This window comes from Crocuta crocuta, unplaced genomic scaffold (genome assembly GCF_008692635.1).
Source record: "Crocuta crocuta isolate KB4526 unplaced genomic scaffold, BGI_CrCroc_1.0 scaffold21, whole genome shotgun sequence".
In the NCBI taxonomy this organism is placed as follows: Eukaryota; Metazoa; Chordata; class Mammalia; order Carnivora; family Hyaenidae; genus Crocuta; species Crocuta crocuta.
Window position 1 is genome coordinate 1390920 of NW_027527938.1, and position 20415 is coordinate 1411334.

Genomic DNA, 20415 nt, shown 5'->3' on the forward strand with positions numbered 1-20415 from the left:
TATTTTCTATACTTATGTACATTTTATTTTCTGTGTTCTAATTAAATGTACATACTAAGAAATAATTAAATATGATGACAACTGTTGCTACCTGCCTTAAATTTACTAAACGTTGGAGAAAATACTGTGTACAATTACACAAAAATTTGATTCAAATAATCACTTTTTTAAATTATATTTTAGTTATACACATGTATCCTTAGTAACTAGTTTACAGTTTTTGGCTGATACTTAGCAAGGTAACTAGAACTATTTAAATCCTACTAAATATGTTAAATAAACTGGATCCAAAACACATTAATGAAATAAATTAGTATTAATATCAATGTACCCAGTGGAATAACTTTAGATAGATGTTATTAAAATCATATTTTACATAAATAAGAAACCAACTAAAGGGAAAAACTATAAGTACAGTGAATCTTAAATCCAGGTGTTAATTTCCTTTGGACAACTGGGATTGATGGTGATCTTCATGACCAGATGATTTCTATTGGTTCATTGAGAGTAACACCATTCACTGTCAGATCAATATTTAATATCTAAAAGGAAAGCAAAATGATAAGTATTATTTAATCAGAAGAGTGTTGAGTTTGTTTTTTTAACAGACTATTTCCATAAATACATTTTCTCTAAGTAACAGGATAGTCTTTGTTTCTCTTTTTTTTTTTTTTTTGATGAATTTTTATTCCAGAGAGCTCACAATTATTTCACCAACGATCTCACCCAACCCACTCATAATTCAAATAAAAATAAATCTCAGGTAGGTGGAATGGTTGTGAAAAGACTGTGAAAATCTAAAACTATTAACCATTTATCTTGATTTCTATTACTTTACTCTTTTTCTGTATTCTGAAACATGGTATAATTTATAATGCATTAGATAAATCACTGTGCTTCCTGCCCTCAAATTTAGCCAGTCATTTACATACACACATTACATTAGAAATATGTTTTCTTTTGCATAAATCCCTAAAGGTTTAGGATGCTGAATTTATTGCCAATAATTTCAATTTTGTTGTGCTACTTTCTTTCATTGGACAGAATCTCAATTAGACCACGTAGGGACTAATTATGAAGGTGACTAAGCAACTGTAGTCAATCATCTGGAATGTTTTTACGATATGACAATTTTGTTAGCCCTTATCATTGCTTTTTCTCCAATACACTCACATGACTTTCTGTGCCTTAGGTTAGAAAGTTTAGATTCAATTATCAAATATGCAAAAGAAAAGGAACAGTCAACATTCCTTTACTGCTTACTGAATACCAAGCACTCTTTATATGGACTTTATAAAATATATTCTTTTCTAAAGCACACCATTCTGAGATTTATTTCCCACATTGTATAGCAGAAGATTTTAAAACGTAAAAGTTAAGTAAGCCTTTAAAATATAAATTAGCAAGATTTGAAACTGACCCATCTTACACCAAAATCTAACCTAGTTCCATTTTACCAAAACTGAGAAGCAACAAATACATCAGATAGCTTTTAATACTGTACAAAAGACAACAAAACATAATTGTTGCTAGGAAAATGTTTTTAAATTATATTGATAGAGCAATTAAATCATGCTTTGCATATAATTCCCACACCTATGGAGAAGGGCAACCAGGATAAAGGAAGAAATTGACCACTCTCTAGTTTTCCCACATATGTAGAAAGGTTGGAAACAGTAGGTGCTCATAAATATTTGTTTTATTTAAATGAGTTTAGAAGGAACTGATCAATTGTTAGTAATTAAAATCTTCTTTTGCATTCACTGAGATAATGAAACTTGTAAATTTTTTTTCTTAATACTTAAAATGTCCTGTGAATGGGTCTGGAAGCAGTGGAATGAGCTTTTCTTTATAAATGATGTGTTTTTATGCCAAGTATTTGGTCAAAATGAACTTGAAAAAATACTTGATATGTTAAAATACCATATTCGACATTGTTCACCTGATTGTATTTATTATTTTTTTAATAGTAAAAGTTAGGAGCTTTATTTTTACCAATGTTGTAGTAAGTACAGAGTAAGAAAATATATATGGAAAATCACCCTTTTTTATTCTGATTGAATAGTGGGCAGTTCAAAAACACGGATTGCAAATTGTGATTGATAATCATTAACCATTTATTCTTGGAGAATTAATTTTCTCCTTGCAGAACTCAGTTTCTGCCATATGATGCCACTGGACTAAATCAGTGATGAGCTTACTATACAATTTTATAAATTAGTAAAAATTTAAAAAGAAGAAAAATGAGAGCAGGGCACTGTGTTAATCAATTTTTTTATTACCAAGAAAGGACATTAAATATATAAAACTCTAACTTTCTTACCTTGATATAATTTAAAGGAATAAAATTATTTTGACACCAAAATAGTAATTAAGACATAGTTCTATATTAAAGGGGAAGTAATACTTGGCTACAAAGCAGTAGTACAGTAGGACAGGAATTAAGTTTCAACTGGATGAAATGATCTTTCAGGTGCTCTGCATCTCTCATATTTATAAAACCTATAAGGAACTAAGACTGGTCGAAGACAAAATTATTATTTTTTAAGTTGAAGTCAGTCACACAACTGGCTATTTTGTAAATTAGGTTCATCTGAAGCGACTGGTTGATTGACAGCTAGTTACTTTTATTTAGCTATAAACACAAAAAGTACAAACACACACACACAGGTTTAGCAGCGAAGACATAGCCTTATACTTGGATCAGTTATGACAGTTAGCTGTTTTCTAGAATATATGCTCTCTGAAATTTACCTTTTCAGGACATAGATTCCAGAATTAAAATTGGAAGAAGCTTAAGAGATTGTTCACTTGCATACTCTCATTTAATTTGAAAGAAAAATAAGGCTTAAAATTATTTGTTCAAAGTAAAAGTCTAATTACTGGCAGCAATAGGACTAAAACAAAAAATCCTGATACCTTATTTAACATATGAACCATATCCTCATACAACTGTGTGTCAAATTATTCATGAGTGCCAATAGGCAAATCTTGCAAGGGTTTCCAAATATATTTTATCTAAGATGTATTAAATGTTTAAATGTAGACATTTTTATATTTGAAAAAATAAATTTTAAGGCACTTTACCATATAGCGATAACTGATTTAGAGGCTTAATGGAAATTTATCTTGCTTAGATTATGTCAGGAAAATTGTAACATACATGCCATTATGTTGATTCATATGACACGTTACTAAGGATGATAATAATGGTGATGGTTCAGGAAGTTTAATGAAAATAAATAAACAACGTAGGTCATAGTTAACCATAATTATGTTTCTTTAGGAAAAGAAATAGAAGACATCCATATAGACATTTTGAAAAACTCTATTAAAAAATGTTTTTTCCTTTGTCACTTACCTCGTTGTTTGGCTCTTGAGTAAATTTAACTGCCACTTTATTTCCATTATAGATGAGATTAACCTCATTAACAGGAGTCTTTCCTTTCCCCCATATGTTGATGAATCCAAGCCTCATTTCATTTATGTTTATGTAACCATTTTTCAATATAGTGCTTGTCAAGGTATTCTATAAAGACACAGAAAAAGAAGTAATATAAACCCTTCGTTTTCAAAAGCAATTAAATCTTTTAAAATACATGTCTGTTAACCAAAGTGTATTTCATAGTATAGCAAATTATTTACTCATATATTTGAAGTGAGGTACGTTATATAATAAATATGAAATATGAAAATATAAATTAAATAAATATAAAATATGTCATGAAACTTCAACTATTATTTAACACAATCACATACAAATGATCTGGCATGAATACATACCTTGTTCAAATTAAATTGTACCAGAAAATATAAGTCTTTTTCATAAGTGTCTGTAGAAAAAATAAAAGGTAATATATTTATATTTCCAAAGAAGAAAAATAGTACAAACTAGTATGTTTTGTTTCTCTTCACCAGTATAAAGGGTATCAAATACCATCAACACATATCAAATTTTTCTCTAAGTTTATTTAACTTGTTCAAACATAGTCCAAGGACTAAAATATGAAGGATGAGCCACCAGAGAGGGCTACAAAAGGCCAGGAGTGTGCAGATTTGTATGTAGAAGGGTAACATGAAAGGGTGACAGGTCTAAAATCATCTTAAACACCGCTGGGAGGGTGAAAGAAGTACAAGAATGAACAGAATTGGGTGGTGATAGTGGTGGACACTTACTGGTCACTTCAATGACGGACAACAAAATAATATGTATAAAGGAAAATAAAAATAATCGTGATGTATTCTAGTGTCATTTAAGAAAAATATTCAATCGTTAGAGATTATTATAGGTCTACTGAAATCAAAATGATAAAATGCAGGGTTTATATCCATTTCTTTATAAAAGTATAATTTGCCATATTTAAAATTAATTTTTAAAGTAATTTTACAGCTAAAATTTAGTACTATTTGTCAAACACTAAGTTCTTTATCACATTGCTCTAAGAGATATGTTCTTTTACTATTCTTATGGTTGAAGAGGAATGTGAGTCCAAGAGAAGTTAAATAAACGGCTGAAAGTAAATCATCTAGTTATTAACAAAAGCTGGAAATAAGTCTAGATTTCCCTGAATTCTATGATGTGTTTATAAGTAAAACTAAACAAGCATGGGTACGACAGAAAGGCAAAAGTAGAGACAAATGCATGGCTGAAACAAGTGTTAAAATAACATTGAGGGGCAGTTGGGTGGCTCCGGAGGTTAAGCATCTGACTCCTGACCTCGGCTCAGGTCAGGATTTCATGGTTTATTAGTCTGAGGCCCACTTTGGACTCTACTGAGCACAAGAAGCTGCTTGGGATCCTGTCTCTTCCTCTCTCTGCCCTTCCCCACAGGCGCATGCGTGAGTGGAGGCACTTTCTTTCTCTCTCAAAATTAATACACAAACTTAAAAAAAAATAACATTGAAAAAGTAACAAATGTTAATTTCCTTTTCCAACTTCTAAATGCCAGCATTATATTAAATAACTCTTTGAAAATTACTTAATTTGCAATTAATTTTGCCTACATGAAAATTAAATTATGTTCTTCCTAAAACATTTTTTCTATATGTACTAATGTATGCATGGCTGATTTGAAATGTGTTTTGAGGTAAAAATTTTAGTCTTAATTTTTAAGTTTACAAACATAACTTAAGTTTTTAAGAGCAATTGTTTAAAGTATAGAACCATGAGGTAAAAGAACACAAAAGTGATAATTGTTAGGAAAATATGGGCAGTTTTGTTGTTTTTCATAAATAAGAAACAGTATCTATTTCATTAAGATAAGTAGGACTGGGCTGCCTGGATGGCTCAGTCAGTTAAATGTCCCAACTCTTAATTTCAGCTCAAGTCATGATCTCATAGTTCGTGAGATTGAGCCCCATGTACAGCTCTGCACTGACAGTGAAGAGCCTGCTTGGACTCTCTCCCCCTCTCCCTGTGCCCCTTCCTTGCGTGCACTCTCTCTACCAAAACAAACAAACAAACAAACAAACATTTTTTAAAAAAGATAAGTAGGACAAAATAAGATTTTACTAATCTACAACTTTATTAGCTAGCATGGTCAAAATGTACTTAATATACACAAGTTTCAAGATAAGTTTACAATAGTTCCCCTTTATGTGTATGGGAGGTACATTCTAAGACACCCTCCCCACAGTGGATGCCAGAAACTACAGACAGTACCAAACCCTGTATACACTATGCTTTTTTAATAAAAGGCTTACCTCTGACATAGTTTAATTTATAAATTAGCAACAGTAATAGAGTAACAGTAACTAAAAATTGAACAATTATAACAATATGGTATAATAAAAGTTATCTGACTGTGTTTTCTCACTCTCAAAATGTCTTATTGTGCTATATTCATCCTTGCTGTGATAATGTGAGATAAAAAATGCCTACGTGATGAAATGAAGTGAGCTGAATGACTTTGGCATTGTGACGTAGTGTTAGACTACTACCAACCTTCTGACACTATGTCAGAAGAATTATCTGCCTTGGGACCACAGTTGACTGTGGTAACTGCAATGACAGAAAGCAAAACTGTGGAAAAGGAGAAACTGCTGTATTTTATCTTTGATTTTCTTTGAGATAAAAAATATATGTCAGCCAAAAATAATGTATTATAAAATGTGAAAGTACTTACAGGAGGGAAAAAATTAGCGCCTATCAACTAGATTGATGATCTTGCTGTGAGAGAAAACTTCTTTGGAAATTCTGGTCTACTAAATCCAGACACTCTAAGCATTTGCTGTATATTGTTGTTGCTGTTTACTCAAGAAATGTCAAGGGATTATCTGAAATCTTTGTATTTAATTATAACAAACATACTGAGATTGTGAAATATAACCAAAAAACCCTAAATATAATTGGGCAAAACAATTTTGTATGCTTATATAGAGGGATCAGAAATTAATATATGACTTATGTTGTTACTTTCCAGTAATTAAAAAAAATCTGCCATGAAGCTTTAATATGGTAAAGGTCATACCAAGTTCTTTCATCTATATCTATCTTAGTTGGCTACGTAAAGCTACAGAAAAATTTCTATGGGGAGCGTTGTCTCCTTTTCTGTTCAAGAGTTAACTTAGGGGCGGCTATGTGGCTCAGTCAGTTAAGTGTCCAATTTGGGCTCAGGTCATGATCTCACGGTTCGTGGGTTCAAGCCCTGTGTCGGGCTCTGTGCTGACAGCTAGCTCAGAGTCTGGAGCCTGTTTCAGATTTTGTATCTCCCTCTCTCTCTTACCCTCCCCTGTTCATGCTGTCTCTCTCTCTCTCTCTCTCTGAGAAATAAAAATACTTAAAAAAAGAGTTAACTTATTTTGTTAGATAGTTAAATTCAAAGATTCCAAGATAAGGTTTCAAATTATGCATAACTCAACTTTACAACCCTGAGAAGCTGTAGGCCAAAGTGCAACCTGCTGGACCTAATTGAGAAAGGCTGCAAACTTAGTACAAACTCTGTTTTTGTATTAACAAAGGTCAGGACTCTAAAAACAAGATTTTAACTAAGAGTGGTAGATTCTTCACTTTAAATCACAAAATACTAGGAAACGATTTATTTTTTTAAGACTCTTGCCTATAACAATATGATTCTTTAATAAATCTTCTGATATACTAATTTACTAATAGATTGTTATTTCTTAGGATTGCAAAATATTAATTCTGATTTACCTAAAAAGATGCAAGATATATGTATTTGCTAGTAATGAAAGATCTGCCTTCCGCAGATAATTAATTGCAGTGAACTGCTCCATGAGAATGACAGCTCCACATAAATGGTAGTTTCTTTGTGTATTGTGCTAAGTGAATACTCAGAACTCCATTCTAGTAGAGTTGGCATTGTTAATGACAGTCAATAAACCTAATCCACAAAGAATGTTTAATTAACAGCATAATAATCACCTTTAGGTGATACCTGGCCTCTCCCCAAATTGATGGAAATTAAATGGTCCTCAGATGGGCATTTTCAATAAACTCCTGCAAGTGATTCTGAGGACAATGCTGGAGGCTTGGCGGCTCAATTTGGTCTTAAGAAATAGTCATAAACATAGATCTAACTTTAAATCCTTAAAGTTTTCATGTAAAAAATATTGAATAAAATATAGCCAGGAAATACAGAATCAAACTTGAGTTTTGATCATATTGAGTTTTGAGTCATATTTTAGAGGCATCCTTTATGCATCACCATGTGCACATGGAACATGGGTTTTCAGCTTGGCAGACCTAATACATATTGAAAGCCTATCGTGAATGGCCTGGGCTAACTTCCAGGAGTAAAACAGGATCCGTATACCATCTCTGTCCACACACATCTCTTAGATATCCAGACATTTACCTTAGGTATCTACTATATTCAGGATAAGATGAAAGTCTTTAATTTTAGTACACTAAGTTTTTAAGTTGATTCAGCTAATTATTAAGTGATTTTAGCTTTAGATAATATTATTTCATTCAGCCTCCAAAGTTCGATAGTAGATATGTAAATTACATTAGATTACATTAGATAATATGTATGTCATCAATTACATTTATCTACTAAATGGACCGCTCACCTATGCTCTCTCCATCATCCCAAAACAGAGATCCCTGTGCAGTCTGATTAGCATCTGCAGCAACAATGAGCTTCATGTAGTTCTGTCGGCTAAAAAAACATATAATTTAATGTTAATGTTTATAAAGACATAAACTCAATGTTTATAGAGTAGCATATGTTTAGTTATGATATGGCTCTCATATAAGTACCCAAAGGAAAACAAAGAAGCTTATCAATTAAGGAGAATACAAACTGTTTTAGGCAAAGAAAATAAAAGGGCTTTACTTTTGTAAGGAGTTATTCGGAATGATATAAACCATAAAATCCTTCACATTTAATAGAAAATGACATGCATGTCTTTTGATCTATTGTAACAAATCAAAAGGGGCCCCACTTATAATAGTTAAAACCATATTAAGTTTATTGATATGTTTATTTATTTTTTCTCTTGCTAATCCTGTCACTGACCATTAAACATGAAACTATATTAATGGCATTTTTAAATTTCTTTAAAAAGAAATTCTTTAAGCCTTCTTCACATTTCCATACATAAATCACTGAGTTATTATTGGAAATTACTAATAAGAATGTGAAGATTAGTATGAAAGTTCTATTCTTGAAAGGGGAAATCCCTCCGAAGCTTGTGCCTGCATAGCCCAGCTGTGAACTAAATAGCTCACTGTACTTCCTATTGCTAAGGAAGGGTTTCTCAGACAATTATGCTTAGTTACAATTGCCTTTTCTAATCACAAATATTGAAGGTTGTACTGTCATGGAAGTTCCTAAAATACCCAAAAACATCTACAGTTCAAATCTCTACAGAACTTGATATTTTCCATGTAAAGATGTTAACAAGCCTTAGCATGAGTATTTTTAATTTAAATTTTAGTTTAACATATAATATAATATATAGTTAATATTGTTACATTGTTGTATTGTTAACTATATATGATTGATTATATATATAGTTATATTGTTAGAACTATATATGGAGTTATATTTTTAACTATATATTTTATTGTATGTTAACTAAAATTTAAATAAAAAAGAGAAAATTTTTAATGAGTGTTTTTAAAACAGACAGTATTGGAAGATAGGGCAGTGTTGTTTTTAAATTAATTAAAGAAATTTTACTGGCCAAGGAGACTGTGTAGCTCAGTGGGTTAAAGTGTCCCACTCCTTATTTTGGCTCAGATCACCATTTCACCATTTGTGAGATCAAGCCATGAGTTGAATTCTGGGCTGATAGCACAGAATCTGCTTGGGATTCTCTCTCTCTCTCTCTGTCTCTGTCTCTGTCTCTCTGTCTCTGTCTCTCTCTCTGTCTCTCACACACACACACACACATAAATAAACTTAAAAAAAATTACTGGCCAGTATAACAAATGCAAAGTCTCCTGTGGAAGCAAAGAATGAAGAGATTTGCTTGCAGCCCATTATAAAGGATTGAGTGCCTAAGCCTGGAGTTCCTTAGCTGTGGCACAAACCTCCTACATGTGTAGCATCTGCCTAGGCATATAGGCCAGTACTATATGTGTCATCCCCATGGGACTTTGAGGGCAAAGAAAATAGCAAACATAAAGTTTACATCTCTTGCTATGCCTTGAGTAAGACAGACCTTTGTCTCCTACCCAAAATTCATGACACTGTGGCAGACTAGCTTACAAAATAACTTGTAAGCTTGGAAGTAGGGAAAAACCTCAGACCTTTCTCAGCACTTGGCAATTCTATTATGACATATCTAAAATTTAATCTAAGCACTGTAAACACTTCACTTACCTGTAAAATGTGTTTTGAGCAGACTCTTGACATGGTAGGATGTATCCACCACGGACATGTAGGTTTATTTTATATAAAGGAGCTTCAAATGTATGAACTTTTCCTCTGACATCAAGAGGTTGGCCCTGGAAATGAGAGGGTTAGAAGGAGGAACACAAACAGCAAGAAATGGAATCATCGGCAATATTAGTACTTGAGGAGGTACATTTATGAATCAAATGATACATTTAATTTAAAAATTAATAAAACACTCACTCAGGAAATTGTATTGTTTAAAGCATATACTTCTTAATTATTAATAGCTTTGAAAGTAATTTACCACTATTTGTTTTTGTGATGCTCACCAGCAGAAAATGTGTGGGTATTGAGGGTCACAAAAGTTATTCCTGACTTTTCATATACATTATTCTTGGAAGGACAACATTACCTTTAATGATAATTTTGGATATTCAATGAAAGGCAATGAACTTTTTGTGTATAATGTGCACTCTCTATGCTTATTCATTAAAATAAATCTATGTCTACATAACTAAAGATGGTGGCATAAACTAACTCTCACTGTATGTTAATTTGATTCAGCTGTAATTAGCAAGAATTATCTTACTCTTTTTAAGTGTAAAGTAAACCATGTATGTCTCTAATGAAAAGACTAAGATCAAATTGTTGCTCATTTCCATTTAGTCGATGCCCCAGAATCCTTAACTACTTACCGTATGATAATCAAACCACCGAGCATCAGGGACATAGCCTTCTACAGTGCTCCTATCCTGGAATTTAAAGATATAGTCATTGAAAACATATAAGCCAAGTATGAAACTATTTAGTGAACAAAAATGTATGATAGGACTTACAGGATCCAATACAGGGGTAACCATAAACGCTGGACCCCACAAGAACTGCTTGAATATATCCCAGGTTAGCTTGTCATTAAAGAACCTTGACAAAATATTCATGAATAATAATTAAATCAAAGAACTTTATGTCATCTGAATATCATAAAATAATTATTCAAATCACATTTTGCAGTATAGAGTTTTGTGGACTGAAATGAAAACCAAACTATAAATAAATCAAAAACAATTCTATCACTTCAAATTTAATATGCAATAAATAGTATAATATTTTGTGAGTAAATCTGGACTATAACTAAATTTCCTTCAAAATACAGAGAATTTCTGTAAGACCAACTGAATGGGAAACTTTTGAAGAGAACTCAAAGAGGTACAAATATTAACTTTGCCTAGTAGATCAACAAACTGGGAAGCAAAAGTTATAAAAAATCTGGAAGAGAACTGTAAGGTGTGCTCTAAGAACCTTGTTTTGTTAATTCAAAAAGATTTGGCTTATTCTGCTTAAAGCTCATTGAATGGTGTGTTTAACTTAATATATTTCTGAACTTCAGGCACAAATGGTTGGAAACACCAGAATCTGTTTTTCATAGTTTGAGAACAGTCGCTATTAAATATCCACATTTTTTCTCTAATTGAAGTGGAATTGTACATTTTCGTTTGTTTGCTCTTTTGTTTCTGTTTTACTTTGCTGTATACTATAAACTGATATTAATGCCAAGTGGGACTCTGAATTTACTCCTTCATGGACTTCCCGTGGGAACAAAGGCCCAGATGTTCTCAATAGGACAAGAGTCTGCATAGTTAATAATAATGTTTCTGTTTAGAGATTCAGTCCAGAGCTGATATTCGACTCTTCTGGGAAGTAAATAAGGAGAACACAAGAGGGGAAAGTCTGGAAGTAGGAGAGGCAAGATATTAACAAAGTTTTATCAAAAAATAATGGATTATGATAGATAATAAAGTAACTAGAGGATAGTATGAATATAGGACTATCTACTATTTTTTAAAATTCTATTCTGAGAACAGAAGGCATATTGATCAACTTGTTATTTTTGTCATTTTGCCTTGTGTACTATTATTTATTTTATTAAATATGTGCCAAATGTTTTTACTGATTTATTAGTTCTGCAACCTAACAAATCACCTCACTCAATTACTCTGGTAATATAAGGTACATAAGAAGTATGATTGTTTCAAAGAGTTTTTTTGTGCTTTGTGTTGTACTTTGTGTTGCTGATGTTGTGGCATCAGCAATCAGGATTGTCTTGCATTTGCCTTAAAAATAGGACAGGCTAAAATTTATGCAACTATACTCCATAGAACAGAATTTCAAGATTTAATCATATATCAGTTTGAGCTTTAAGAAGTGAATCCTGGGGCGCCTGGGTGGCTCAGTCGGTTAAGCGTCTGACTTCGGCTCAGGTCATGATCTCACGGTTCCTGGGTTTGAGCCCGCATTGGTCTCTGTGCTGACAGCTCAAGCCCTGGAACCTGCTTCGAGTTCTGTGTCTCCCTCTCTCTCTGCCCCTCCCCAGTTCACACTCTGTCTCTCTCTCTTCCTCAAAACTGAATAAACATTAAAAAAAAAAACTGAATCCAAAATAATTTTCTAAGGAGAATGTTAGAACTGTTCTAGTGTACTCTATAATACACCTCCAGGATGACGTGAGATGGTTTTTTTCAGTAAGGCATATATATGTATATATATATATATATGGGAGATCTATTTAACTGCTCTAAACTTTAATTAATCAAATCATAATATAAAGATAGTATTACTTGCCTCCATTTAAAAAATATTCAATACAATAAGTATATAAGTCTAAATTAACTCTGGGTGTACAGTAGTTATTTCTAAGAATTATTACTTTTTTAAAAAATTGTTAAGGTTTATTTATTTTTGAGAGAGAGAGAGAGAAGTAGAGACAGAGCACAAGCTGGGGAATAGCAGAGAGAGAGGGAGACACAGAATCTGAAGCAGGCTCCAGTCTCTGAGCTGTCAATACAGAGCCCAATGTGGGACACGTAACCACAAACTGTGAGATCATGAACTGAGCCGAAGTCCAGCAGCCAGCCGACTGAGCCACCCAGGCGCCCCAAGAATTATTACTTTTTAATAACTGATTAATGTTTCATTTTTCATAGCATCTTGTTTATTAATAGACTCACTTATGTAAATGTCTATTAACCCAACATGTATACTAAAATAACAATGAAAATGTTTCCAGTTTCAAATATTCTATAAGAGATTATTAAGTAAATTAAATGAAACTTATTTTCTTTTTGGCAGAAAAGAAGATGTGCACTTACTCATGCAAAAGGGGTCGAATAACAGTGCCACCATGAGCATGAATTTCATGCATCTGTGTATAGAAATAGGGTAATAAAGTGTATCTAATATTTAGAATATTCTTTGACATTTCAGAAAAAGTTTGATTCCAGGAAGCAGGATCTTGTCTCTGAAATAAAGCAGAATGAAATAATCATAAGCTTTTGTCCTGGTTTAAATCACAATTTTCAAATACATTTTTGGAGAATAAAAAGTAGAAAATAATATTCATTCATTGCCATATGTGTTACATACCTTCTTCCCAAAAATTTTATGCAATAGTATTACTATCATATAATGGAGACAGAATATTAATATTTCAATAAGAAAAATGCAAATTACACCAGTAGCTTGATTTAGTTTAGGTCAACATATGTAAAGAACAGTTCAATTTGAATAGGTGACAACATAGTGATTGATAGACAGGGTAAAAAGACTAGAGCAATGAAATGCTATATAAAAGTGGATTGAAATAGGGGCGCCTAAGTGGTTTAGTCGGTTAAGTGTCGGACTTTGGCTCAGGTCATGATCTCACGGTTTGTGAGTCTGAGCTGAGCCCTGCATAAGGATTTCTGCACTCTGCACAGAGCCTGCTTAGGATCTTCTTTCTCCTTCTCTTTCTGCCCCTCTCCCATTTGTGCTCTCTCTCTCTCTTAAAAATAAATAAACATCAACAAATTTTTAAAAAGTGGATTGAAATAAACAGACATATGCAGAGCCTATCATGGTGACCCCCTCCACATTATGTGTACTCATGAGAAATGGATAAATTATGATATTAAAGAAGAGAATAGAAGAGAGAAAAGACCTAATTAATGCTGAATAAGGAAGAAGAGTATGCCCAGGTCAGCTCTGAAATACATACTCTAAGTAAAAAATTAAAATTGATACTGGAAAGATTAAAAGCTTGTTAAAAAATGTTGTTGCACTTACTCAGAAAATAATAGGGAAGGCAATTAGTATTTTATATTTTAATGTGTGCTAGGGGAACAAACAAGGCTGCCACATAATCTAGGGGGCAATAGGTTCATGTTTTTTGTTGATATTAATGGAAAGGGGGTCCTTATGAGCTGGCCATATCTATGAAGATTCCAACATTTTTAGATTTCAGTAAGCTTGATTTAGATTAATAAACTTTAGATTAGAAAGTATGAATGATGGTTGATTGTTTGCAATATGTAACAATGTTAGAATAGGCAAAACCTTGAAAATAAAATGGTCCAAGAATTATTAAGCTATAAGATCCTATTGTTACTAGTTCCAAAGTCAAGTAAGAAGAAAGACGCAAAGATCCTATCTGTTACTATCTGACTTCACTAGGTTTGACAAGCTGATATACAAGCATTTAAGTCTAAACCACACATTAAAAAAAATTGTTAATGTTTATTTTTGAAGAAGAGACAGAGCGTGAGTGGGAGAGGGATAGAGAGCAAGATGGAGACACAGAATCTGAAGCAGGCTCCAGACTCCAGGATTTGAGCTGTCAGCATAGAGCCCGATGTGGAACTCAAACTCACAAGCCATGGGATTATGACCTGAGCTGAATAACCGACTGAGCCACCCAGGTGCCCCTAAACCATGCATTCTCAAATTCAATTACACTACCTCAAAATTAAACTTAAGTTGAGCCTTCTGTTTTGCAGATTTTTACAGAGATATTCTTCTTCAGTCTTTTCCTCCTCCTCTTATTTCATCGTCTCCAAAATTCCAACCACCTTCCCATCTTGGAGTTTTCACTGACTCCCTCTGTCTGAAATTCTCCTCCCCCATATCCTTATATTGCTTATGGTTTTTGTGCCCCTCTCAAGTCTCCACACTAATGCTTAAGTCACTTTATCCAGGAACACCTTCCTAGATACCCTTTCTAAATCAGAATCCCGCAAATCGCTGTCAATTTAGCTTACACTGGCTTTCCCTCATATACATTTATTTTTACCTGATTATACATATATACACAGACATATACACACACATAATTGCCTATTATCTCTATCCTGCCTACAATTTATGAATCATAGGGTAGGGACTTTGTAAATATTAAATAGTGGCCTCCTAATAAATACTTGTTGAATAAATGGCTGTCCCGGCTTTTATTAATTCATCCCACTGTTCCAATATTACAGCTTTCTAAATTGCATTACTGACAGCAAGTTTTCCTGTTAAAATATTCCTATTTCATCAAGTTATGTTGTTATTGCCCAACTTTCAAATTCTTCCAAAATGTGGCCCCATACTGCCTTCTATCCTTGTATAGATTTTCATTTTCTAAAATAAATCTTCCCTTCTATTCTAACAAAAATTTCCCAGGAGGGAAACAAAGATTTCACAGCACCTGATGAGATCCACCATTGAGTTACTACAGTTAGAACCCATCCTTCAAAGAGCAGTTCTGTCTGGAACTCTTCCATGAGGCACTTTTGATAATTCCTCTTTCTTCTGCACTTCTTCATTAAAGTCAGTATCACAAAATCAAGCTCTTGGGTATTGCGTTTAACTGTTCATACTCTTCCATAACTTTTAATACAGTCACCCTTCTTATTCAAAACTCTTCAGACAATTTAGTAAAGTGTAGAGTTGTGCCACCACACAAGAATTAGCTCTCTTAATTCCTTTTTCCTCAAATTTTCAACTCATAATCTTAACATTCGCCTTTTAAATCTGCTTATTTTCATGCACTGATAGTATTTCAAATGACTTTTCACTTCTAATTTAGTTTGAAGCTGATTTTTTTTATTGTTCTGTCTCAGTTTGGAAGAAGTTACAGAAGCAGTTTTTCCCCACTGGCTAATTTATATAGAACAGCAGTACGTATGTCAGCTAACCAAGTTCTACACCTCAAAGTATAAAGAAGAGTAACCCAAGCCAGAATATTCTCAAAGTGATGGGCTCTGATGTCCTCAGTAAATGTAAAGGTGTTCATTCAAAGCAAGCACTGGAAATCAGCCAGGCAGGGGAAGTTCTATTCAAAACTTCCAATGTTCGTAGGAGGAAAGGAATAAGAGCATATGTGGTAATTACATACCCTGGTAAACGCAATGTTGTGATTTCTTGAGTATGGGTAAAATGCTCCGAGTTGCATCCAGCGGGCACAGAGCTCATATTCTGAATTGTTGAAGAAACCACAGATATCTGCTCCAGTCTAAAATATATTGTTATATTTAATTTCAATGTTTTTTACTTAAAAATTATAAGTTATAAAGATAAACAAAATAGAGCTACTTACATACGAAATTCCAAAAAGACTAAATTCCATCATACCTAAAAAAAATCCCGAAAAAAATTAGAAAGATACTATATCATATATTTTGATATTTGATGATTCTATTTATGAAGATGTTCCATTTCTAATAATCCCTAATCTAATGAAACATTTTTCAGATTATTAATATATCTATCATATCCCCTTACAATATTCATGTTATGTTATAATGCTAATGACATTTATAAAAATAAGACACTATGCTTCTTTGTCATTTTTAAGATGGTATATTTAGGGCACAAAATAGTTATAAATACATTATAGCATGAGAAAAAATGGCAGTGTCCTCCTTGGTTTCATTTTTAATATTAATTGTATGTTTTTAAGTTTACTTATTTATTTAGAAAGAGAGAGAAAGAAAGAGAGAGCATAAGAAGAGGAGGGGCAGAGAGAGAGGGAGAGAAAGAATCTCAAGCAGAGCTCAATGTCAGGCTCAAACTCACTAAGTGTGAGATCCTGACCAAGATTTGGTTGCTTAATTGACTGAGCCACCCAGGTGGTGCCTTGGTTTCATTTTTTTTAAAGCTGGGACGCCTGGGTGGCTCAATCAGTTAAGCATCTGACTTCAGCTCAGGTTATGATCTCACCATTTGTGGGTTCAAGCCCCGCACTGAGCTCTGTGCTGACAGCTCAGAGGCTGGAGCCTGCTTTGGATTCTGTGTCTCCCTCTGTCTCTCTGTCCCTCCCTTGCTCACACTCTCTCTCTCAAAAATAAAAATAAAACATTAAAAAAAAGAAAAAGTCAGGTTAGTACTTCCATTTGGAAAGGAGGAAAAGTAGACCTGTAAGCTAAAGGTACAGAAGTGATCTGGTTGGTTGCTGTATAGATGATGCTTAGAAAACAAAATAAAATAAAAGGCTGTCTATGTAATTATTTAACCATATGCCTCATTATTTGAAAAAAAATAATAATTATCCTCATTAAATAAAATCCTCTGAGATCACTTCAATAAAAAAGAATTCATACAATATCCCAGCTCTTCTTTTAAAGTAGTAACATTGATTGTTTTCCTTAATCACTAATATAAATATAAATAATAAAGAACTTTTATGACTAGATCTGAAACAGAAAGTATCAGTTTCCTCTTTAAAATGATAATATCTTATTTACCTAACAACTGTCAAAATACTCTTTCAAAATTTCGTTAGAAATGCTTCAGTCGTGGGGCACCTGGGTGGCTCAGTCGGTTAAGTGTCCGACTTCGGCTCAGGTCATGATCTCATGGTTTATGGGTTCGAGCCCCGCATCGGGCTCTGTGTTGACAGCCAACTCAGAGCCTGGAGCCTGTTTCCAAGTCTGTGTCTCCCTCTCTCTGACCCTCCCCTGTTCACGCTGTCTCTCTCTCTCTCTCTCTCAGAAATAAAATAAAAACATTAGAAAAAAATTAAAAGAAAAAAAAGAAATGCTTGTCTTTAGCATCTATGAGTGATTCTTATTCCCTAGAATCTAGAGTTTCTACCCATTTCTATTCTTAGCTCTACATATTGTTTTTCCAGCTACTGCCCTTTCCCAGTGAGCTGAGACCAAAAGGGACAGAATTATTGTCTTAAAATAAACTTGTTGGATATCATTAGTTTCTAGAAAACATTCCAGCTTCTACTTTATGGCCCACTGCATTTTCATGATGCTATTTGTCATTAAATAGGATGCAAAAAACATGTTTCTGAGAAGGAGTTATGAGGTATATACACTATTACTAGAAAAAGTGAATACTTAACAGAAAATGCAAAGGTAATGATAAAGATGGGGACTCACGTACCAATGATCGATTTGTCCAAATTGTCCCATTTTGCATAGTTGTCTCCAAGCCAGTGTCCTCCCCACTGTCCACCAGTAGGATATGTTGAGCGAGAAATAACAATTCCTCTTTTGCCAGTTGTCTTTTGCAATGCACTGACATTGATGGAGAAGAATCAATGAGTTCCTACATGAGGTACTTTTCAGACATTTCTACTTATGAGCACTTCATTAAAAAGATGTGTTTTTTTATGGTGTCTTTGTTATCTCTTATTACACTAGTTCTTTATAAGTCTTCTTTCATTTATACTATAAAATTCTCATAGACATAAAGAACATTTTTCTTCCCTTTCAACATTTATCAAACTGACAGGCCTAAGTGGCCTTTATTTGTTCAATGAATACAAATTAGGTCAACTATTGAAGTTATCAAATCAAGTAACTAATGATATCTTTAGGGTTTTTCTAATAGATTTATTTTATTCTACTTAAATATGTTCCCTTGAATAGGCTCTAACTATTGAATGCTCCAACCCTTCTCAATTATAGCATGTCAATAATTAATCTCCACATTACTCAACAGAGAATCTTTGCTATAGTACTCCCTGTTTTAGAAGGGAGATTGGAGAGAGTGAAATTTTGGGTGTTGAATATAAAAGTAGTTTTATTTCAAGCATAGATCTATCCAAAGTCAGATCTCAAGAGAATGAATTTTACAAATTATATCATATTTCTTTTTGTTTTCTCCTCTCTTCAGTCTTGGAACAATGACCTTAATGATTTACTATTCATTTTAAAACATATTCTAGTGCTAAAAATAATACAATAATTCATTATTTTTATATTATCTGCATTTCTCTCCCTCTCTCTCTGTGATACTATATGAGCAAAAGTAGAAAAAAATATTCCACTATTTGTTTTTATTTGAAAGAGAGTGTATGTGTAAGCAAGGAAGAGGGGCAGAGGGAGAGAGATGGAGATCTGAGTCAGACTCCATGTCCAGCCTGGAGCCTGGTGAGGAGCTCAATCCCACAACCCTGGGATCATGACCTGAGCCAAAATCAAGAGTCTGATGCTCAGCCAACTGAGTCACCTGGGTGCCCTGAAAAAATTTCCACTATTAATTGGAAGTAAAATATTTATTTTTATATTATTTGAAATCAACTGCATATGTATAGAACTATTTTAGGGAAAGAGATACTTCAGAAACCTAATTAGGCAGACTTTACAATCATTTTCTTATTACAGCATGGATCACAGTGTTTGTACTGATTTCTTCATATATAAAGTTTCTTCAGTGAGACCTTGAAATTCTTGAAGTTAAAGATAATGTCTTAATCTTCTTTGTACTTTTTACACCTAATACAGTTTTGGCTTATAACAGTAACTCAAGAAGTTTTTGAATTAATGAATTTCTCAAATCAAAATTACAGAAAACTAAAAGTGTTTTCAATAGATATAATATGGTAAATTGAACTGTCTGTTAGTAATAAACACCATATTGTATTTGCTAACTTAAAATTTCCTACTTGTATATATGTCTATGTTTAAAAAGATCAATAAAGAAATCATTTTCAGTGCTTAAGTTTCTATAATAAATATAAAAGATCTACATATTTAGGTACATAAATATATGTAACACACATTACATATATTTGCTGACATTTAATAAGAAATGACTGATTACTGGGGCACCAGGGTGATTCAGTCACTTAAGCAACCGACTCTTGATTTAGGCTCAGGTCATGATCTCATGAAGCATGAATTTAAGCCCTGTGTCAGGCTCTGTGCTGCCAATGTGGAGACTGCTTGAGTAGAGATTCTCTCTGTCCCTTTCTCTCTATGCCCCACCCCATTGGCTCTCTCTCTCTTTCTCTGTCTCTCAAAATAGATAAACTTAAAAAAATGGTTATTTATATCAAGAATAAAAGAACAGATGATCAATCTAAAAATATATGTGAAATATATAGTCTAAGTTTAATTAATTTTTAAACAGAATTGATTTTATTTACTGATAAAAAATTATATGGGATAGAGTTGTCTCAAATTTTAACATTCAAGAAATATATACTCTAAAAGAATTTCTTTTTTTCTGCTATATGTCTTACTTTTGCAAAAATTCTTTACTGAGGCTTTAAATCAATAACTGAATGTATGCCTAATTAGATATCTGACTGAGAAGAATTCTGCATTAGCTATTTTTATAATAATTTTCTCTTAAGGAAAATTTAATTTCTTATATTAGAAGAATCTCCTCTGTAACCTTTCACAGAATAGAGAACAAAACTTTGGGAAATCACTTGCTGTCACTGAAAATACAATTTAAAGTCCCATCACTAGAAATATTTTCCAAATATTTTTGACATGTTCTAACTTTACAAATGGTTTGGTCGTAATGAGTTTAGCTCAATTTTAAGAAAAACTTTTCACCTGTAGGACAGTTT

At 32.9% G+C, this 20415-nt stretch overlaps 1 protein-coding gene across 1 annotated transcript in view; it reads right to left on the minus strand.

The window, feature by feature from the left end:
• Positions 1-301: 301 nt before the first annotated feature.
• The window catches only part of SI (sucrase-isomaltase), an 88264-nt gene continuing 68150 nt past the window's right edge, over positions 302-20415 (minus strand). The window contains exons 37-47 of the mRNA XM_077752234.1: positions 17994-18127; positions 16198-16232; positions 15997-16113; positions 12956-13104; positions 10646-10730; positions 10505-10561; positions 9795-9919; positions 8035-8123; positions 3784-3833; positions 3362-3529; positions 302-542 (exon numbers count right to left, since the gene is read on the minus strand). Of these exons, the coding sequence (XP_077608360.1) occupies positions 474-542; positions 3362-3529; positions 3784-3833; positions 8035-8123; positions 9795-9919; positions 10505-10561; positions 10646-10730; positions 12956-13104; positions 15997-16113; positions 16198-16232; positions 17994-18127 (1078 nt within the window). The 3' untranslated portion in view covers positions 302-473. The remainder of the gene's footprint in view (positions 543-3361; positions 3530-3783; positions 3834-8034; positions 8124-9794; positions 9920-10504; positions 10562-10645; positions 10731-12955; positions 13105-15996; positions 16114-16197; positions 16233-17993; positions 18128-20415) is intronic.